This window comes from Micropterus dolomieu, linkage group LG04, assembly GCF_021292245.1.
Source record: "Micropterus dolomieu isolate WLL.071019.BEF.003 ecotype Adirondacks linkage group LG04, ASM2129224v1, whole genome shotgun sequence".
NCBI classification, from domain to species: domain Eukaryota; kingdom Metazoa; phylum Chordata; class Actinopteri; order Centrarchiformes; family Centrarchidae; genus Micropterus; species Micropterus dolomieu.
The window spans coordinates 16,013,132-16,036,896 of NC_060153.1; the positions used below are offsets into that span (position 1 = coordinate 16,013,132).

Consider the following 23,765-nt stretch of genomic DNA (forward strand, 5'->3'; position numbering starts at 1 on the left):
CAACACACTCCATTCATGGGTTATAAGAGGGACCCTGCCAGTGTGTGTTGCTTTGGCAGACCTTTGGCTCTTCTGGGCCAAGGGCCACTATCTCCATTATGATACCACTCACTCACTCCTAATAAAACACTAAAAATAATGCACTACTCATTGCACTGCACCATAGCCACTCTTCCCGTCTCCTCAATTCTCTGCCAGCATTTCAGTTACAATGTTCAAAGAAACGTTGCCCTGTCTGGTTTGTTGCTCTTTATTATCTGAGGTGCCTGGAAAACAGGGGAGAAGGTTGTGTATTGTGGCAGCGTGGTTTGTTCTGTTACGGCTGCAGTGTGTTATGCTCTGTAACAGAGAGGATCTCAAAGGCTGGCTGGCTGCAGAACAGCCTGAGAAAGCCTGACGGCAAGCCCAGAGATTCCCCGTGGCAGCTTTTGCCACTCTGTCATAAACAAAACACAAGACGTCTTTCTCTTCTTCCCACACCAACGGGGCTCGGGCGCTGCCAAACAGAACAATCACTATCGCAGCCTCTTCTCGTTTCCAACGCACTCGCTCTCTCTCTGTGTCTCCTACAATATAAACAAAAGAGATCAGCAGAGGCTTTACCTCTGTGAGAGCAACAATGAGGGCGATGTTTAAGGAGACAAAACAAAAGTGTGCACGGGATCAAACAGGAGCGAGGAAGACAGAGATGCTAAATACTGACAAAACGCAAACCAAACAAAAACAAACAATGAGCACATCTTGTCATTTATTGTGTGACTGAGGCAAAAAAACACAACAGCACATCACTGTACCAGATAAATGTGATGTAAATGTGCATGCCTTTATGCCCGTTTGCTCGCATTTATAACTTGTGTAAGGGTGAAAAATGAGGGCCAAGTGTGCCAACAGTGGCGACCTCATGACAGGTTTGCAAACAGTGGTTTGCCCTTTGTCTCTCCCTCTGTCCCTTTCTCTGTGTTTGTAGACCCCAAAGTATCTCTACAACCAGGACTTTAACTGAGCATGGGCCCGTTGGAGGCATGTAAAAGTACTGAAGCACACTGTGTTAGCCAGATAAGATAAGTCCACATTATGAATGAGCAGCGGACTGGGGAGCCCCTCCAAGCAGCCATATGTTTTACTGTACTGCAGTAAACCAGTACTGTAGCGACATGTGCGCAGCAACATGCTGAAAACATCGTGATCTGTGTGATCACGCTCTCATTTTTATTTTGAAAAGGACTTCATGTCAGTTATAGTATATATTACCACAAATTAAATATTTACAGCTGTTAAGCGGACTACGATTTGTTTCCACATGAAGCATAGTAGGAGAACTGTTTTGCCTTTACAAAAAGTTTTGAAAATTTGTTAGGTCTAAAGAAACTTTGACCTATATAACCGCTTTAATTATATTGATTAAAATACCAAGCACCAATAATTTCCCTTTCAAAACTAAAAATGCAACTATATGGCAACATATTTCTAGATTTGGTTTATCATTTAATGTACAAATTTTCTGAACACGTATCCTGAGCTAAATTTAAACAAACACAATATCATTATTTTATATAGGCTAAGGGTTTTATTTAAAGGAAAATTGTCTTTATCAGTGCTGTAAACTTCATAATAAACTGAGCAGAAAATAGTTATTGTGCAATAACAGTCGGTGAAAAATTTTTAATCAAACAATCATATTTGAGACACCTACGGTTTTCACCGCCACAGACAGACCAACAGAGTGAAGCTGGAGCTGCTGCCAGGGTTTGGCTCGGGCAGCGTGAGGTGTTTGGCCTGGACTGAGATTTTGTGTGTGTGTGTTGTGTCAGAGAGAGAGAGAGAGAGAGAGAGAGAGATACTGAGGGGCGTCTGTGATAGCATTTGGCCATACTCCTGTTAGCGGCTACCATAAGAGTTCCACCTAGGCAGAGTATGAGTGTGTGCATTTGGAGCAGTGGCTGGGGTATACTGTATATATATGTGCCTGTGCGTGTGTTTGTGTGTGTGAGAAGCCGGCTGAGTCACTGTTTGAAATTTCCAGAAAATTCCAGCTGAGATAATATTAGGTCATGAGCGTGTGTTTGTATGTATACGTAGCCAGCAAATGGTGAAGTGGTGTGTATTTGGAGGATTTGGCTGTGAAATGTGTTTCGTGTGTGTGGTTGCTGTGACAGTGTTTTTTGCAATGTGGGGGAAAAAACTACAACACAGCCAGTGTTTTGGCTGTGTGCGTAGAGTACACGCACTGGAGGCTACAGCGATGTTTGGCCGAGTGCAAGTGTGTGTATCCATGATGGTGGCTGAGATACAACAATGTTTGGCTGTATCAAATTGTATCTATGATAGTCTTTGGCCAAGAGTGCGCGCTGTGTGGGTGTGTGTACGCAATCGTGACTAAAACCGTGTTTGGCTCTACGTGTGAAAGTGCGCTACAAAGATGACAAGAGTTGTTTGTCTTTTTTTTTCCCCCCTCTTTTTTTTTTAATCGAATGTGTGTAACTTTATTTAGCTGTGTTTGTATGTGTGTGTACGGGTGTGAAGGTGGCTGCAATAGTACTGGCTGTCTGTGAGCACTGGCGTTTTGAGTGTGTTTGGCAGCCAGGTCCAACGTGGTGCTAGCGTTCAGGCAGACGGTGAAGGCGGCAGCAGCCTGCGGCCTGAGCGCAGGAGACTCACGGCTCTGCTCTCCCTCTCTCTCACACACACACACAATCTGGGCTGTGGCCAAATGACAATCCCTGGCTACAATGGCCTTATCGTGGCACATACACTTCAACAGACTGAGTACAATCTTATAAACAGTGACTCTCACTCATTGCACAAAAACACACAATTTGACAGTGGGGATCATCTCATAAAATAACACACGCACACACACACACAAGCAAATTCCTTCCTATAAAAAAAATAAAAAAAACATACACAAAATACATGCTAGTATGAACCCGCAAAAGCCTTGCTCAGAAAAATGAACACGTACTTGCCAGACCATGTTGGCTGGATGCCCTTGACATACACTCACATATTTTTTTTATTACTGTTGATACTAAGTTGTCATGTAAACAAACACTAAGAAACAGAAGAAAAGAAGGAAAATACTGAAATGACAAAAACCAAAAGTATTTGCTGTTTGCTAAGAGAACAAAAGCAGGAAGGGATTTCCATTTTATTTCTCAGCGGTAAATGTGTTTGCTTTATTTATTTATCTGAAAACTGTTGAATAAAAACTTTTCTGAATTCACAATTTTCACATAATATTATGATATAGCTTAATTATAATTAATTGATTTATTAATAAATTTTTCTCCTAAATTTGAAAACACATTTTTAGTGTGTTTCTGAAACTTACTACACTTGGGCTTATCTTTATGTATTTTTATTTCTGTTATTCCCCCTCTATTTAATTATCACACATAATTGTCACACAAGTGTTTCTGTGTGTCTACATGTGTGCAATTATGCAAATGCATGTGTACATCTATATGCACATGCACACGGGCATGTATGACAAGTGTTCGTGTGTTGGCATCCCTCCCTATTAGTGTCTAGTATCCAGTTGGCCACATACCTGGCGTGTGGACGAAGTAGGCCAGGTAGAGGTCCAGCTCCTTGACGGACACTCCGATGTGGTGCGGCTGGACGCACAGGCCAGGGTTGGTGCACTGTGGTGACTTGACCAGCCGTTCCCCGTCCGTGCTCTCCAGGGGGCTGCCCTTGAACAGGATGACCATCACCAGGTCCAGCCGCCATACCTTGTCGGCCTGGCGCAGGCAGTCGATGCGACGGATCTTGCCCTTCTGGTCAGGGTTGGACAGCACGCAGCAGGGGGGCTTCTTCCCCGTGATGGTGAGCACAAAGTCCTCGCGGAACTCCGGCCGGATGTCCTTGCGGAGCTTGGCCAGCAGGCGTGAGGCCCACTTCTGCTTGATCTCTGGCTTCTCCCCCAGCAGCTCATCCTTCACTGCGCGCTCTTCCTCCTTGGACATGCGCTTCTCGTGCTTCTTGAAGTATTTGCGCTTGCGGGCCTGCAGGTTGAACCAGGTGTAGGCAAAGGCGCGGACATGGGGCAGCAGGGCCTCGATGAAGGGGTGGAATTCATCCTGGATGAGGGAGGAGGACGGGGGGAGGGTGGAGGAGGAGAGGGAGGAGGGGGGGAAGCAGGAGGAGGCAGTGGAGTGAGAGGGGGAGAATGGGGGAGAGAAGGACGGGGAGAGAGGGAGTGGGGGTGAGGAAGGGAAAAGAGAAGAGAGGCAGTTAGCACCGGCACGCAGCATGGAGGAGCAGCGCCTGCTCTGTGTGAGCGGAGGGAGAGAATGAGCGAGAGGCACAGAGAGAGAGAGAGAGAGAGAGAGAGAGAGAGAGAGAGAGAGAGAGAGAGAGAGAGAGAGAGAGAGATCCTTTACATTCTCTACCTAACACCTAACACAGACACATCACACTGAAAGAAACAAAACACTGAACAACACAATACTGATAGATTGAGAGGTAAGAGATGAGAAGGTGAAATTAAGAATCTACTGTGAAGTTTTTCTTCAAAAAATATTAGTGGAAACATTTATATGTCTGCCTAAATAAATAAATAGAAATATAAACAAATGTATTAGTTATAAATCTAAATTTTCCAGAATTGTATTTACCCATTACAAAACTATGACAAAAATAGTATTAATTCTATAAAACATTATTAATTATAAAAACATTTTATATCTACATCTGGGATAGGGTAAAAACGTGTAGCAATAATAAAACATAATGCAGACTGACTGATAAGATAGACTGACATAACAAATTATAAACGCATACAACACTGAAATAATTTGAGACAACCAACTTACCAAATTCTAATTATTAAAATTAAACATAAAATATTTGTCTATAAATAACATAAGTGCGTCCGCACTCAAAATGATCTAATAACAGTCATTACCATAAAACATATGTGAATCAAACAAGAATGACATGGTAGTTACCATTTTGCTCTCTCATCATAAATTCACCCCGCCGACTGCAAAGAAACTTAAAATACACCACCAGGACAGTAACTGGATTGCTGAGTCAAAAGGCGCTGAAGTAATGCTGCGTATATAAGAAAACAAACGACTGATGGGAAAAAAAAAATTAAGCAAAAAGAGAAGCTGAGAAACTGTCCAATAAAAGCAGCAGGGGGGAAAAAGCTGAGAAAGAGGAGACAGGCCAAGGGGGCTCAGTGTAATACCAGCACAGGAACACAGGAGGTACTGTAGCTGGAGCTGCAGAAGAGGTGCCGTTCAAGAGCACAACAGAAGGAGAGTGTAGAGAAGTTCAGCAATCTCTCTGTCTAAAAGGATTGTTTTTTTTTTAAACAGAGCTGGATGTGCACGAATAATAATAAAACAGATATTGCAGCAAAAAGGTTAAAATTGTCAAAAACTTTAACAAGCCTCTTTGTTTGTTTGAAAAAATATGTCAAGACAAAAATATCTTGATGAAAAAACAACAAAAAAAGCTTGGCAAAGCGGCGCGTGCTATTGGTTCAATTCTCTAGGATCTGCATAAGACTCGCGGAGAGGGAGAGAGAGAGCTGGACAAGGGGGGTGCGGACGGAGGAGAAGAGGAAGGAAAAAAAACAAAAACAAGAGGACCGAATCAATGTTGGAAGAGTGTGCACGACCGCTGGCAAACCCGAGTGCAGCTTCTTTTTTCCCCCTCTTTCTCTCCAACTCTGTCTCTCTCTTCCTCTCCACTTTTCCTTCTCTAACCATTGACTGAGTCTGTGCCAACATGCAGAGGGCCCACCTATTTGGCACTGAGTCTCAAACAGCCCAGCCAATACGCACGCTCCCAGCGCTGAAAGGGAGGGAAGAGAGAGATGGCAGAGGGAGAAGCAAAGAGGTGGGGGGTAGATGGTTGGTAGTGGAGAGAGAGAGAGAGAGAGAGAGAGAGAGAGAGAGAGAGAGAGAGAGAGAGAGAGAGAGAGAGAGAGAGAGAGAGAGGAGGGGAGGGGGGGACTGTGTGTGGTGCAGGCAGAAGGCTCGTCATTAGCCAAATAGACAAGTTCCAATCTAGTGCAAAGGCAAGTCCAGAGGATATTAATTTTACATGCATCCAATCCAGACAGCACCCGCCTCCTAAAGCCCCCTTACACCCCTCCCCCCTGCTTTCATCACCTTCGTCACAAGCATGGTCACAGCCATACCAACAAACCAGCTCGCTCTCCAACTGCACCCCCACAGCCCTCTCCCTCCCCCTCCAGAAACACCCCTCTCTCTCTCTCTCCCCCTCCCTCTCTCTCTGCTCGCGTTACACCACCTTGGCATGGGATGGCATGAGAAAACACAGGCCCACAATCCCACTAGACCCTGAGACCAGCAGCTGCTCCTGGATTTACCACACAAACAAAGAGAGGAGGGGGGAAGAAAATGCCCGTCAACCCCCCCAACAAAAAATACCATCCAAAAACATGCTCTCCTGTTTCAAAATGCACTCTCACATCCAAACTGGCCCCTTCTCTGCCTCTCTTTTTTATTTTTTTGGTAAGTCCACTTTAAAAGCCCCAACAGCACAGACACAGAAACACATTAAAAGTTTCTGTTACCATATTATAGCGCAATCCCATTAGTGGGTGAGACAGGATTCGGTGGACAATGAAGGGGTGAAAATGCTGTGGTGGACAGCTTCATGTAAGTAGCCTATACATGCTAAGCTGTTTACTAAGGCAAGCGGATAGTGAAACTGTCTAAAATAGGCTATACCGCTTCCCTGTAATTCACAAATCTTAGCCTAATGCTTTCAGATTCAGATGTGCGGGTCTTTGTAACAGTGAAAATAATTATACTTTCCTACTGCTGCCAGTAAATTGCTCATACTTTCATCGTGTTGCATTATGAAGTACACAATGACACATGATTGGGACTGCACAGCAGCAGAAAGTGAGAGCTGTATAGTTGCCCTGGCAAGCTCTTTGTCTCGTCCTCATTGGCTGACTCACATGACCTCAGAGGGACAAGCTGTGCCCAGTGCACCATGGGACAAATATTTGAGAGACAAAGGCTCTCACCAAGGATCAATTCGATAATCAGACGTACGTAGGAAATACGTATGGGCTGCGCTTCTCATTAGAAGTGCATTTAAACAGCCTTCTTCCAAATTACAAAAAAGAAACACATTTGTTAATTTATGCTTTCCAAATGACATGAATTAGTCCACGGGGTTCACAGGAATTATAGAGACATTGTCAAAACTGGAATCTCTGCAGTGGGCAGCCACAAAAAGCTAACTTGTCATGTGGCAAAGTTGAGGGCCCGGACATGTGATTGTGGGTTGAAGCCCCCTGCTGTGCAACGGGACAGGCTGTCTGTGTGAACGCCCTACAAAAGCCAGAGTCCTCTGGTTGGCTCCCAGGACCGTCAGATTTAGCCTGGCCAGCTCCCTCTGTCAGAGTCTGACAGAGGAGCCGCAGCCTGGACGACTGGCTGGTCCACTGACTGGCTGGCGAGCTGACTGTTAGGTTGGCTGAGAGGCCACATGACATGACTGGCTGGGTAAATGACTGGTTGGCTACCCGCGTGGGTAGCTAGCTCGCTAGCTGGCTGCCTGACTGGCTCATCACTGTTACTGCTGGGGGGGGGGGTACGGACCCCATCTGGACCAGGTCGAGCCGGGCCGGCCGTCGATTGTTCATGCTAACATACGCCTGCCTCACACAGCCACACTGAACACGGTAAAAAAATGTGGGAATGAAAGTTGATGGCAATAGGCAAGAAAAAAATGTGCAAAAGGAACATGAGGAAATGGTATTAAAGGAGGATGTGTGTGTGTTTGTTTTTGAAGAATAATGACGGAGGTGTGTTTGTCACTTATTTGAAAAGACTGGAGGGATCTAGACTTTTTTGATGAATGGGCCGCAGACAAAGAAAAGGAGTGATATGTGCCAAGTATTACTGTCACTTCCTGGAATATCATCATGCCATTACTGACAGCAAAATGATAATAACCAAGATTACCATCAGGGAAATCCAAACCTCTCCTTTGTCCATTAAAACTAGCAACACATGATTTTGTAGTTCCAGCCCAGGAACTACAAAATGTTTTTTTCAGTAACATAACACTCATTAACTCTTTATATGTAACAAAAAGAGAATAAAAAACTGACAGAAACCTCTTATGAGACTAAAAATTAATCCATATTATTAAGCAAATACTATTTGTATGAAATATGTAATCCTTCAACAACAAAAAAATTCCGCCTTTTTGAAATCATTTGGTTAAATACGCTGCCAGGCCTATTATGATTATAAACTGGACCAAATACAAAATTACACACACCAGCATAACACAGGCTTTGAGGTCTGCGCACAATTTGCAGTTAAGGCAAGATATTTTATGATTTTGGCCAAGAAATGAGTCTGTATGGCACCCTACTATTTAATGTGTCATTTTTTGGACATTTTCAAACCCACATTTCCCTCAGCTTATTAAAGAAGGCTTCTCCTGTTTGCCCGGAGTTCTTCGGTGCAGAACGAAGGGTGGCAGTTTTTCGGGCCTCTGACACTGGACTCTTCAGGTATCTGCTCTGCAATAACTTGACCGAGGGCTCATCTTATCTCTGCATGCCATGCTCTGTCTTTCAGAAAAGGACGACCTTTGTTTGCCAGTCTGGGCAAGACAATCTCTCCTCCTGCCCTGACAGGGCACAACGGGGAAAAAAAAAAACCCATGAAAACCACCTCAGGTTTTTATTAACAAGGCCAAGCTTGGAGCAGCAGCTACCGCCAGAAACACCAAGACAAAGGAAACCCATAAAAACTGAAATTGTTGTGTTCAAGATAAACAACAAAACAGATTTAAAAACACTGTGCTTAGTACAAATTTACCCAAGACACCATTTTATCATGTAGGCTAGGCTGAGTGTTAAGTGTGAATACATTAAATGTGCTGTTAGAAACACACTGTGTGAAATGAGGCCTAAAAGGTTTTCAGCACAGGATGGGTCCTATTGTTGATTATTTAACAACTACTTAAACACTAATACATACTTAAATTATATTAAGATTTAGGCTAATGAAGAGTAGAGTAAATAATAGAGGAAAGCACCAACTCCTCCGTCTGTCCTCCAGCTCAAAGCGGCCTGCACCCTACGTATCTCTGCATTTGTAAAATAAACACCCTCACCTAGGAAGAAAAAAACCTACCTCACTCACCGTGTTCACCGGAAAATTGTGACGCAGCGTTAGTCTGGCCTAATATTGGCCCTCTTTCAGCTACTTAGGTGCACTTAACCTAAGTAGCTCTTTGTATTTTACGTTCGTTAAAATAAACAAAACGTAATATTCTTCACAGTAAAACGGCTCTAAATACCAGAAATGTTCAAATCTAATGTTGATCAGAGGAACGTGAACTTAACGTTTGCTATAGGCGCCTCTTCTCATCCTCAGTCCCGTGCGGCCTACGTTGAACAAAAAGGGTCAAAATTAATACCAAAACTCAAACTGTAATTAAAAGGAGGCGGGTTTGTAGTAGCTTAGTAAAGCTATTAAATAAAACAATGTTTTTCTTAATTATGACCTCCGTGAAGGCAGTCATTCGCCAGACTACACAAATCAATTACAAGAAGAGTTATGGGGCTTTTGTCCCTCCGTTACTGCAGATTTATTGATGTAGGCCTATTCCACTAATGGCATCTAGATACACTAACATCTGTATGTACATTATTTTATATGCGTATTAGGTAAGGCACTAATAATTCCGTTTTGTGGACTATATTTGTTTACAATTGATTTTAACAACCATAACTTAGCGTGTTTCCTAGAGTGTTGTCCTCAGCTCTAATAAACAATTACCTGAGGTGGATTCGCGGTGTCTTAGGTAGGTATGCAAATAAATGCCTGCATAGGATGGGCTAAATGGGAAAAAAGGTCCGGTCATGTACATTCTATGGTCAGGTCATATAATTATTTGATGCTTTGGTTGTGAATCAACAATAGGCATTAAATGTGTTCTCTCTGTGGTTTTCAGATTTCAGGCATTCACTTGGCAGGTCTTCTATTTTACAGTTAAATTGTTATTTCAACAAAAGACCAAATGTAATTTAAAAAGGCATAGTGTGCAAGTAAATCAAAAACATTAATTTACCAAAAATAAACAGCTGTTCGTATTTCAAATTATATTGTACTAGGCCTATATTATTGTATTATTACCACCAACATGACCTAAATAATCTAAATTCCTTAAAACTGCTTTAAAGTTAAAAGTAGTTTGTATTCCTTTTTAACAAAACATGGGATAAATTTTAAAACATATAAACAATTGCTACAGTGAATAATTGAACATTAATATCCTGAAAATCTATATATTTCAAATGTGTTTTTAAACAAAGGGACAGTATTTAATTAAAATTCTGGCTCCTGAATGAACTTGATCAAACGTTTCATTTTTGCAGTTTAATTTGAAAAAAATCTGAACATTTGTATCCTTGTAAATATATGTTCATATATTGTATTTCATTTATACATATATCAGATATTTAATTATGAGAAAAACAATACTTTAGTTTTACATTGTATTTGGAAGAATAGGAAACCCGGGGATATATTAGCCTTTTTCTATTTCAGCAATTTATTTTATAAAAAAATGCTACAAGCATATTATAAAATTAATGCTACAAGCATGAAGGCCACATTTGTTTGATGAAATTATATTTGTCTCACAGACAAGTTTTTTTTGTTAACTCTGTTCAAGATGATCCTGTAAGATAAAGGTAGGAAACGCACACACACACACACACACACACACACACACACAAGAAAGCTGATGAAGGTTACAGCATGTCAGGACGTGTCACAAGTGGAATTCAACTTTGACATCTGCTGTGTGAAATCACATATTGACAAGTACTGTGGTGATGTAAGGGAAAGACTGTGAGAGATCTGAACTATTTTCCCTTTGTGTGTGTGTGTGTGTGTGTGTGTGTGTGGGCTCTGATCACACAAGATGGTCTGGAATAATTTGGGTTAAAGTTTCTTAATCTGTTTGTGCTTTGTATATATATCAAATATTTTTCACAACTTGCCACACTGTTCTAAACGTACACAAGACAGGAACGTTGGACCAGGCATAATGCCATTTCTGTTCACTCTCTTAAAAGAGAGAAGTGAGGGGAAAAAAACTTTTCTCCAGGTTGAACAAAGTTTCCATATGTTTTTTTACCATGAGGAGTGCAGGAAAAGTAAGGTGCGCAGGTCGGACTAGTGGTAAGTAACACCCTGCTATTAAGAGGTGATGTGTTAGTAACCTCACAAGCCTCAAGGATATAAAATAATTGCGGACACGCTGATAAATACTACTATTTCCTTGGAAACTCATGAAATAGAAAAAATTAGTGTCCTTTTTTTCTTTCCCTTTCATTCACTTATTCAAGCCCACACACATGTATTCACACAGGCCCACATTACTCGTCTAAAAAAATTCCTCCTTAACTCCATCACTGCCAGTCCTTCCATTTCCATCCAGCTCAAAACCTTTTCATCCATTGTACTCCCTGGAAGAGGAAAAAGTTCCCCTCTTTCTGGTCTCCTTCTCCCATCGGCACAGATTGATGTTAAAAGTGTGTCTGCGCATCGTTTGTAATTACGCCTGTTTACACACTGAAGCATTACTATGTGTGAAAGTCTGGAAGCCATTTGTGGCATGAGGCTGAGAGGGAAAGACAGAGCGAACAAACTTTAAACAGCTCCAGAGACACAAGGACTGATAGCAAGCTGGGGCTTCTGACGTGACAGCAGACCTGGGTAATTTTATACTTAAATATGCTTTCCCGTTTGTGCGATTGATTTGTCTGGGCAGACTGTTTCAGCCTCTAATGTAAGCACATCAAAGATAAGATCAAGGGCTCTTCATGATTTTATTTTAAGTACCAAAAATTTATTCAGCCAGGATTTTCTTGAGGTTTGTGTGGTTTACCTCTATGACTCTGTCTCATCTGCATAAATGTCACCTTATACAGTTAATTATAAACTGTAACCCCATACATAAATTATGTTCCCAATTTATCTTCTGAAAATATTTGGATAACTGAATTCAATTTGGACAACTTAAAAACACATTTTGTGATGATCATTTCGTAAATTTATTTCGTTTTTTTTTGGCTTAGACGTGGTGAACAAAATTCAAAACTTAAACACTGCATACACCAAAATATATTGTGGGAACAGCAAAGAGGGCTATTTGAAGCATTAAACGTTTACTCCATATAATGCAAAACTGAACGTTAATCTTGATAACAGTGCAGTAAATTAGAAAGACTGTTTCTCTTAGGGATGATGTTATCATGGTATAAATAAAACTGGCCAAAATTATAGATTTCAAACTAAATTAGGAGATTCTGGCGCTGCATGTTGCAAACAATAATTTAATAAAACCATTTCAACATGTGGCTGCAGCTAGATGGGGCGGTATAGGATTACATGTATGCTAAGTGAATACATAGACTGGTTCATGTGTACCATATTTGTGTTTACATTACAACCTTTTCTGTAGCATCACCATGGCATACACACACACACTCACACAAAGTGACTCAAACACATATGCTGTTGGTGTGGCATTTTCCGACAGGACGTTGCAGCAAAACTGAGAGTACAGCATTTCCCCTCGACAAGGGCGGCCATTCCTGATAAGGTCAATAGGCAGTGTGATACTTGGAGTGTGGAGTGTGTGTGAGGGTTTGCTAGAGGAGTTTGTGTGTGTGTGAGTGGTGTGGGTAGGGGGGTCAGGGGGTGGTAGGGCTGGGGGTGGCAGCTTTTTGCATCAACTATACAGGGAAGGAGCGCGCCTGTCTCACACTTTCTGTCTCACTCCTAACCGAAGCGCATGCTGCACACACCTACAGTGTTCCAGTCGGCACATGCCAGCGGCACTCACTGGCTACCATGCCCTGCCTACAGCTGCAGAGAGGGCTTTGAACCTCATGGTTAGCAAATACAGCAGGAATCAAGCAGATAATGAAACCCGATATCCCCTCCCCTCCATGCCCTGCTCCAACAGCAGCCAAGGCCTGCTTCTCCTCACACAAGAGATGCACTATTGAGAGACTTTCTCTCTCACTCTTTCGCTCCCCCTCATTCTTTTATTCCTCCATGGTCCTCGTTCTGCCAGTCGGCAAGGCGAGATGCCAACCTCTCCCCAAAGCCCGGGCAGAGTGCCCTCACCCTTTATGCAAATGCTTCACCACTAGCCCAACTCACACATTCAATCTGTGCCCCCCCCACCCCCCCTCACCTACTCCTCCGTTCCTTCATTTATTTATTTCACCTCTTACTCTGCAATCCTCCTTCTCTTTCCTGTACTCCATATTGTTGTTGTACTTCAACCATCCCTCCCTCTGCTTTTTGCTGCTTCACCCTCTCACTTCTACCAGTCGCCTGCACTCGCTCTATCTCGGTTGCTATCCATCTTCCAGCATCTCTCACTCCGCTCCCCCTCACTCCTTGGAACTCCGTCTCCCTTTCCTTTTCTCCCTGCCTCTCTCTCTCACACAGCTTAACTCACCCAGACTCAAACTTGTACACTCATTCCTCAGCCGTTGCCAGACAGGCAAGTGCAGAAACTCCCTTTACCCTCTCTCTCTCTTCTTCCATCTTTCACTCACTCTTTCTCTCCACTCATGCCGCAATTCATGTCCTGGCACTTCCCTTAAAGGGAAAGTATCTCTTCTCTAAATTATACTTTTTCTTTAGCTTTATAGTGTTAAGTATTAATTATATAATTTGCAAGATGTTAGTTGGCAGGTTTATGCATACCATTACTGTGAATCAATATCCTATTTTTGTGTTGATTGATTGCTTTCTTGATTATTGAGCAGGACTTAAGTGGAGCACACAAACACTCAAGATTTAAACATCTGTTAGGTCATGCATACATGCTTAAACAGCAGCCTTTTTTTCAGATTTTTAAAAGTGCAGCAGCATGTGTATTGTTCCAAAATAAAATCGCAGCACATAGCAAATTCATGAGAGATGGGTGAAACCGTAAGATGAGATTCTACAAACCCTTTCAAAGCCTTTTGTTACAACTCATAACATAACAACTGTGGTTGTCAAGCTGGAAACATGGCTGTTCTTTGTGACACTTGTGGGGAAACAGCAGAAATCAACAGAAGTCATTTAATCGCCACAAAGCTTCATGAAAAAAGATTGTGTGTTGAGTTATAGTGTGCAACCTCACCAAACAAAAACAACAAACAAAACAAATAAAAGAGTTCTCGATAAGAAGAAGAACCAAACTTCATAGCCACAATTTATCATTTAATATTTATCATTGACAATTAAAACATTGCAAATGTTTGGGTGAGGGGAAAGCAATACATTAGCTTTTTCAGCATCAGTGAGCTCCCTATCAGGAACACTGAGGCTTGCGGATTTAATTCTGCTTATCGTGTGAGCTGGAGTTTTGCCTGTGCTGAGTTGGCGCTGCGAGGGTTAACCAGTGCCCGCTCCCTGTGGCATGATATGAGCTGGGCCTTTGCCTGTGCACTCTGCCTTGTCTGTGCTGAGTTGCTAGTGTTAAGGGTTAAGAGTGGGTGGCTGCTCCAAGTGGCTTCATAGGCAACTCTGATCCCTTTAGGGTTAAAAGGTGTTTATTCCAAATGGCTTCCTGAGAGCCGGGTCTTAATCTCTGCTACGCATGACAGAGTCTGGGTCAAAGAGAGACGGGCTCTTGATATGGCAGCAAGTTACGCCTGACTCTGAGCTGGCAGTGTGAGGGTTAAAGGTCGCTCTGCCCATTTTGAGTGGCATTCCCTGTAGGGCAAGCACCATGCCAGGCCGGAAGAAACAGAGGACACACACAAACACATGCAAGGCAAGAAACAAAGAGCCTTCACAGCCACACACACACACACTCACAAACACATGAGGACACGTGTGCACACACAACAACTAAATCATTTTGAAAGTTTTATCCTCTCAAACCAGCTCTTTCCTTTTTTAAAGATGTGTCCTCCAACAAAGCAATGTGGAGGACAGACAGACACACGATGCAGACGGGCGCCTCTGGGAGAATGTGTGTGCAGTTATCTCCTCTGTGACCACGCTCGCTGACTTCCCCAGCCTAAACTACCACCTCGTACAGACCTCAGGAGCACCACAGTACCACAGGCAGACGGCCATAAGTACATGTCCTCAGAGGGGACATAAAATGGAGAAAACCCACCTCAATAAAAATGCACCTCACAAACAGGCCAGGGAGGGCAAAAAAAGGAGGCAGGAACAAAAAATCGAAATGCTGTGTCTCACTGATATCAAGCTTCAAATTAGGTTAGTGTTGGATTTATAACTGTGGTCCTTATGCATGTATTTAATTTTTCACATTATCAGAAAAAGCAAGTGAAAAGCAGCTATCTCCACTCTCATTTCTTGAGTACAACAGCCATTATAAACTGTGTAACTAATTCAAACAAAAGAACAGTATTTGCCTTTTATGCTTCAGTATATGGTAATGAGTGGCGACTACTTAATAGCTTGCATCTGGTTTATTTATATGTAGTATTTTTTTGTGTTGGCCTTAAGTTACCTTGAAATGGAAATATAATAGCACGTAAGAGAAATACTGTATACGTGTAACCAAATGTGCCCTTGCCGGCCTCGGATAGAATCCTGCCAGATATATTTATTGTTTTTGTTTTTTTACTTTTTCTTCTTCACTCAGTATCCTGCTCAGTTTTACTGTTGTCTCACTAAAAAATAAAAAAGCTACATTTCTTAACTGCGACAAACATCCTACTCGTGCTGTGTTCTTTTGCACCGAATAGCACAGTGTTTATCAACTCTCAGCGAAACTGGTCCGGTATGAAATACCAGTCAGCCTCCATTTATAAACATGTGATTGTATGAAAAGATAGTATCACAGAAAAGTGAGCCAGAAGGAAGGAGCTGGACTGAAAGCAGCAAGAGCTGCCACGTCAGATGCTGCTGAGGCTTCTTGGCTGTCAAGACTGAAGCAGACACACACACACACACACACACAGTATAGACACACACACACGCACACACATGCAAAAGCAGTATGGCCTGCACATGCACACAGATTCAGCCGAATACACAAACACATACTCATATACATGCAAACACACACACACACACACACATCCACAAACGAGAAGGGTTTGCCTTTGCAGTACTGTTTAGGGAGTTGGAGTCATCAGCCAAGCCTGACACCTCTGCTCAGTGTAGCCATCACCGCTGTCTCTCTGTGAGTCAACATGGATGGAGCCGCTCCATCAACAACACACACTGTCCCTAATAATAAAACGAGCAAATCCCTCACTCCAGTTTGCTTGCCACGCGCCAGAGAGGGCCTGCCCCGGGTCTCATCACATCCTGTTAGGACCGCTTCTGGATTTACACTTATGATTTGGGTACACTCTTCAAGCATTTTTTTCCCAAATGTCAGTATAGTATTTTCATTCTTTTAAAAATACATTATTTCCCTTTAAACGGTGACAACCAAATTAGGACAGCACTATATGCAAAACATTCAAGCATTTATTTGCATTCACAAAGAGGACAGCACAGTATCCTCTAGGTGCTGTTTCAAAGCACTACATATAGGGAAATGTTGTGGGCAATATTCATCTGTTAATGCTGCCCAAAAAATCTGATGCAAAATAGGATTTGGCCTGATCTTTATTTAGGCTTCCTGGAGAAATTGCATTATTGAATACAACACCATTGTTTCACCACATTTTAGATGGGCTTTTAGCTTTATATTTAAATAGAGGAGAATCAAAATGGGAACAACATCTTTCTTTAATCTGACAGGGAGAGAAGGCTCTTGTGCAGAGATTTGATTCTCCAGATAGCACTTGGCATTATTTGCCTCCTCTAAGTACTGTAATATGGTTATGATGCATTAGCATTCCTTCACATCACCAAAGAAACCCAACACGCTTATCAAGCATTTTAGTCAGTGGAGGAGCAAAAATGGAGCAGAGGGGGACAAAGAAAAGGGAAAGGAGGGTGGGAGTCTAGAAGATGGAGAGTCAGGTAGAGGATTAGCATTAAGAGGCGATAGGGAGTAAAAAGTCGCCTGATGAGCAGCATTCCAGCGGACAAAGGCCAGCGAATGGTGGAAGAGTTTTAGATTTGTTCTCAGGAGAGGCAGACAGGGAGTTAGTAAAGTGGCTTTTAAGCTCACCAAATCCAACATATCCCAGATAAGACTGTGGCTCTTTCTGAGGGAACGAAAGAGAGGAGTAGCGGAGGGGGCATGCAAAGAATGAGGTAAAATGGAGAAAGAGATGGTTGAAGTAAGAGATGCAATGAGAAAGAGAGAGCGTAGGGAGAGTTGAGGGATGCAGAGAGAGACAGACAAAGATAAGCAAACTCACATAAAGAGCAAAAGAAATGAGGGAGGTTTTGAGAAAGAGACAGACAGAGAGAAAAAAAATAGGAATGAAGTGTAAAGAAAAGTGAAAGCATATTTTCAGATGAGAGCACATGTGAGCTTTGGTGTTGGTTGAGCCTTTCTCATGCAGTGCAGCGAATGAACCCAGAGACACTGAGCAGCCCTGCGTGCCTCTCCAGCAGAATTTTATCACCTGCGTGAAAAGGCGGCTTGAATACACACTGGCCAACATCATCAATCTCTGCTCTTGTCTTTCACAGAAGGAACCTGTGGCCTTTTATGCACTCTTTCATGTTAATGTTATGCCTTGGATATTGTTTGGGAAACAAAGTCACATTACGGAGGTGCAGGAATCCCTTGACACACAGACACACACACAAAAGGAGGAAGGACAGCGGTGTGGTAAAACCAGGCAAAAACACACATAAAACATCACCAACTGAAACACACTAAAGTATGTGTAGTGTGATTGTGAAATAGTACATGCATGTGCATATATTAACACATTCTGCGGAATTACATTCATCTTTGTTAGACCCGCCTGTGTGGCTGCCTCTGTAATTTTGTTGAAATTATTTAGCTTTTTCGTGTGGCTTTCCCCTTATTTTACCCGCTTTCAGTATACATACACTGTTAACTGCGTGGTCCATGCATGAGCATAGGAGACAGGTGCACACACAGACACACACAGGCTCAGAAAGCAGAGAGTCAACAAACAAGGGTCAGTTTTTAATCATCCCTAGTTTGTTTATTTAGCAGTGGTCAGGTTTTCACTTATAAACCTCCCAAACTCCACTGCAAAATTACTCCTTTTAGACTCCAGAGAGAACATTCAAACAGTATTAATTCCTCTTGCTGGGAAAAGGGACGGCCTTTTCCCGGAGACATCCATAACATCTGAATATAAAAATAAATACGAAGAGCGGGTGCGCTCTTAACCCCAAAGTGAGGAGGGGAAAAACCTGCCAGGAAGTTTGACGGCAGTGTATGTTTTTCCTCTGTTTCACCAGTGTCTGGGACAACATTTTCCTCTGTGTAGTCACTCACACCGTGTTGCAGCCCACTACCACCTTTCCTCTTCCCTTTTCCTTTATAAATCTCTTTATTGAGCCTCCCTTTTCTGCCTCTGTCTTCTTTATCTTAACCCTCACGCTCCCTCCCTCTCTCTCTCTCTCTCTCTGCTGGATGCCCCTGTGCCAGTTAACTCACCACAAGCCAGAGGGAGGACCGCAAGAATGCTTAAATCAGCATAATTAGGCCTGTGTGTACTTTAAACACACACGTTTCCCCCAAGCCTGGACCCCTGCCACCCGTACACCGCTGTGTACGCAGCCACGGCCCGTCTCTTTGAGTCAATAAACACAAACATATCAGCAGTCAGCCTCACACACGTCCACACACTATACACACAGACACACACACAAAAATACATATGCAATACAAGAGGTGAACCCAACTTTATCCCATCTATTGAAGCTACCTCTCTCATACAGTTCCCTCCCCCCACTCCCCTCGGGCCCAAGCCACCATCACCACAGTTTGACCCTTTACACTGTGTAGCTGTGGGGGAGGAAGGTAAATTAATTTAATATGGGGCCTCTGTGCTGAAAAGTTGCACGTTTGTTGAAAAATTTCCACAAGCAAGCCGGTAGAAATTAAGCACGAGCATGCACTAAAACAATGGCAGGGCTCACAATTGAGTTTGTGGTTTTGTCCAACACACATCTGTATGCGTTTTAGGTTTCAGTGGTGCATTAACAAACAACTGCCTCTCAGCGATTGCAGGGTGCCCGGCTGCACATGTGGATTATCAGTAGTCATTACAGACCATTTAATAATAATCACCACCATCAAAAACGAATCAGTCGAAGCATGTGATATTTGGATGACCAATATCACTGGCTGAGTGGATCATATTAGTGAAGATGACAGCTGATTGGACAGTGTTTGGCATTACATCTTATTTATATTATCACACAGGGATCCACACACACTGTGAGCAGATTAGTATTGTATTTGTCTACCTTTTGTTGTGGGGCAAAGTGCAGCTCAACACAATGTGTGTGTCAGTGAATCTCTGTGCGAGATAAGAGTAATTACAGAGATGATACCCTTAAACTTACAGTATCAAAACACTCTACAGAAAAGTTTAAAAGTCAGTGACTAAGGCCTACTATAAAGGAGTCCAATAAAAATATCACACTCCCTCCCTCAGGAACACTCACAGCTCCCGGAGAGGCTTCAGGTTCAAATGGACACTGCAAGAGCGGCCTGCACTAGCACGAACACATCAAGACATCGAAACCGAATCTCATGAAAACACGAATAAGAAGAGGAGTGCCAAACATGAAAGGCCTGGTAGCCACTCAGCCTGAGGCCTTGTACATTAATTTCCATTCTAAAGACATGCAGGAGAACAAGTAACTCCAGCAGTGAATATTACTTAAGCCACTGGCTTTGGAAGCACGGCGGTGTTGCCATGGAGTTTATATGCCATTAAAGCAAAACATAGTTAATTTGATTTCCATTTTTAACATCACCAGCCTCAAAAACACATACATTTTATATGGCCTCAGCTTACTTTCCTCTTGGTGTAACACTCCAGAAAGTGATCAGAACGCCACGCTCAGTCGACTTTGGAAAATATCTTGTCAGCAGCATTTGATCAAAGTGGTGTGATACTGTTTATATGAGGGTACACATTGAAAACTGGCCACAAAGAAACCTCTCTTGTGTGTCTCTCTCCTCTCCCTCTGTCCGTCTGTCTCCTTCTCTCACACACAGACACACACACACACATAGGCATGAACACACTCATTTCTCTGTGTGCTCACACAGCTGTGGATCTTGCGCAGGGTTCAACCAAGGTAAAGATATGGTATATTACGCAATGGCTTATAGATTTTTCCACCCCTGGCGAGCTGCCAGCGCTCTCAATGGGACAGAGAGAGAGTGAGAGAGAGAGAGAGAGAGAGAGAGAGAGAGAGAGAGAGAGAGAGGATCACAGAGCAGCACACTTTGTTCCACTAAGTCTGACTCACTAACTGGATTCACTGGCTCCCTTGCTGGGACTGCAGGCCTCTATGACCAGTAGTTACATTGAGGAAATAGGGCTGAACAAAAGCATGCGTGTGTGTGTGTGTGTGTGTGTGTGGGTGTTACTTGATAATACGAGAGTAAAGATTGTTGTTGCTTTTGCGTCAAGTATCAGATAGATACATTTATTAGGTCTGGTGGATATTTCAGCTATCGCTCCCTCGGGCGATGTGGACTGCTGCTGCTCTATATTAGTCTGCCCCTGTGCACACACACACACACAAACATACACACACACAGTGCAGGCAAAAAATAAACGACCTTAGGTAGTCATTCAACACAGTGCAGTGTGTGGCTGCACAGTCTGCCGAGTATTTCCCATGACCTACAACATACAGTAAACGTATAAAGACAAGTTACGTGCATTTACGTGCAGAACAGTAATTAGCAATTGCTTAGGCTGTTTTTAATCCAAAAGGCCACTATTTAACTTTTATAACGCTTTATGCTTTTAAGTACCGTGCAGATGTATTTGAAAAAGCTAAACAGTTAACAGACTCAAATAAATGAATGCCTTTGACATTAACAACAAAAACTCTAATGTGCATGCATGACAGACATTTCACTGGCGACTTCTTCCAAAATGAGACTTGGAAGAGTCAGCAAGAGCAGCCCAATCTGTTTTGAATCAGACTCTCGCCTGTCAGGATGATCAATCCCACTATTTTCTTGATTTACTTGCTGCGTACGTGACATGCATATGTTAATGAAACTTGTGCATTTCTCATATCGGCCTTGTCCATATTCTCCCATCTGGATTAAGATGGTAGACATACTGTTCACACACAAGGCCCAGAAATGCATTCACAGGGCTGATTTGGCCTAGATCTTGTGCACAGAGGTTTCCCCTACTCTTTTAATTGGGCCCTTGATGCTCGACATAGGGTGTACTTCCTCTAATTAGCTATATCTATAGCGTATGGGAGGGTGTATGAATGCATGCATGTGTAAAATCCTCTTTTGAGCAACTCCAAACTAACTAAGAGCTTTAATTTCACGCTAGACTGCATTGTCCCATTCAGTCGGGTTACCCCCACAAAAAAGCCTCAGAGAAAATCAAAAAGAACGAAAAACACACCAGGCGACGGAGGAGGGGGATGGAGAAAGACAGAGCGAGAGAGAGGCAGAGAGGGAGAGACAAACAACAACAACAACTGAAGCTCATCCTTGAACAATGCAGATCTCTCACTAACCGTTACTTCTATTTTTAAGGGAGCTAATTGAGGAGGTGGAGGGAGCGGAGGAAGAGGAGCGGAATGAAGGTGAAGGGGAGTTTGTCCCAAGTAGCTGCATGAAGAGCACAGTACTTTGGCTCTTGTGCCTTCTCATCCCTCAATCCCTTGTGGGTTCCTCATGTTTCCACCGTCTGATTAATCTCATCACTTGCTGGCAAACTAAAGTCTTTTTACTGTAAATGTCTTTAAACTGCAAGTTGTTGCACCTTTGATTCCCAAACCTGAGGAAAAATAATAGCAGTCTTACACCGGGATGATATGCAATTATCAGTCAATCACGCATTCATATTACGCACCTAATTCTTAACCACTGCCAAAAATAAAATTAGATTGCATAGTGAGCATTGCAACAAGAAAAGCTCTGTGGGATAGCGGCATATACTTGGTCCTGGAGTACTTTCTACTCTCATGGCAAAAGCTGGAAAAGGCAAAACTGAGAGAGATGTTCTCAGTATCAGTCCACTGAAGTGACTGTGACTGTGCTGCTACGCCAACATATGTCTGTCTATCTGTCTATAACACACATGAGTGTTCAGTCTGATTTCAGATGAGTTCGCCTTTGTGTGTGTGTCTGTGCGCACGTACATACGTCAGCTGTGTGGCTCGGTAAACACAACTATATCACAAACCAACATGAGACCGCTATAGGGGCCGCCTGCTTTCACTGGCCACAGATCAGCCTAAACCCTAATCCGCACTAGGAGGCAGAGGACAGAAGATGGGGGTTGAGGGTGAATACACATATTCACACGGACACACGCATATCAGACACACACACACACACACACACACACACACACACACACACATGCCCATCCATCCAGGGGACAATCACCTATTACCCTGCTGTTGTGCCAGTTGCCTCAGTTAAGCATGATAAATCCATTTTCTATGGGCGGTCAGGAAGACAGCACAGATAAGGGATGAGCAGAACACCACGGTACTGGATTTAACTCACCTCCAAGACAGATTCACACACACACACACACACACACACACACACACAGACTAAGAGGGGGACCTTCCGCAAGCTACCTCAGGGTTTTGCTCTGGGCTTTATACAGGCTCTTCCACATCCTAAAGCTAATATTTTCATTTGTGCACACATGTAGCTCTCACTAAACATGATGCACAATGTGTGATTTGAAACATTTTAAAACTAGAGATTAACATAATTTAAGTGTTTTAAAAACCTTAAGAGTGAACAGATCCCTCACACAAATCAAGCACCTTTTTAAATTCTTTCCATGTGATCAAAATGTATTCAGACACTGTTTAACTGACATGGTCATGTTGTGCCATTTCCCACTTCCCTGCACTCCTTCTCCCGTCTCTTCCCTCCATCCCTGCCTACCAGTGCTCACTCCGGTCCAAACAGTGTAAGGTGGACCTGGTAAGCCTCCAGCAGAAAGGATGAATAAGTAAAAAGAACACAATGTACCCCTGGGTTCTGCCTGCAACCCACTGCCTGCCTGTCTTCCTGGCACAGTTGGCAGGCCGCTTTCACCATGCCTACCGTCCACCACAGCAGACCTATTCTCCACTGCTTGTGCTGTGCCTACCAACTAGCGCAGTGTGAGCAGGATTAGTGTGTATGTGTGTGGGGGGTGCAAAGTGACCCTGGTAAGGCTTGGTATGTTACCAGATCATGCAGGCCCACCTCGGTTTACACCAGCACCGCAGCCGTCACTGTCCGGTCCCAATGAAACCAGAACCTAGGGCTGACGCACGAGAGCCATCGGCCCAAAACGGGACAGGAACAAGAAACACACAAATATTGTACACACACACACACACACACACACACACACACACACACACACACACACACACACACACACAGCTGTGACAGCCTGGTGTGGACTTAAAGGACTTGAATGTGACTTTTAATGAATTGAGTCTGGTGAGTGATGGGTAAAAACAGGAAGACAAAATAAAACAAAACAACTCAGAGAAAGATGTGTCTCATTTATAAGATATTTTGGACAATATCTAAAAACTGCCTGCCTGTCTCCACACATTGCCACACAGGCTGTATACGTCCCCATGTACACTGATTCTCAAACTCCGTTT

At 43.0% G+C, this 23,765-nt stretch overlaps 1 protein-coding gene across 13 annotated transcripts in view; it reads right to left on the reverse strand.

The window, feature by feature from the left end:
• Positions 1 to 23,765, reverse strand: part of LOC123969984 (nuclear factor 1 X-type-like) — a 109,129-nt gene that overhangs the window by 69,906 nt on the left and 15,458 nt on the right. For 9 of the 13 annotated variants that reach the window (XM_046047806.1, XM_046047809.1, XM_046047808.1 and 6 more), the window contains one exon: positions 3,551 to 4,082. In XM_046047806.1, coding sequence (XP_045903762.1) covers positions 3,551 to 4,082 — 532 coding nt within the window. Of the gene's footprint in view, positions 1 to 3,550; positions 4,257 to 4,952; positions 5,622 to 9,152; positions 9,381 to 23,765 lie in introns of those variants that run through there. The other 4 variants (XM_046047813.1, XM_046047814.1, XM_046047807.1 and 1 more) reach the window with 4 other exon arrangements.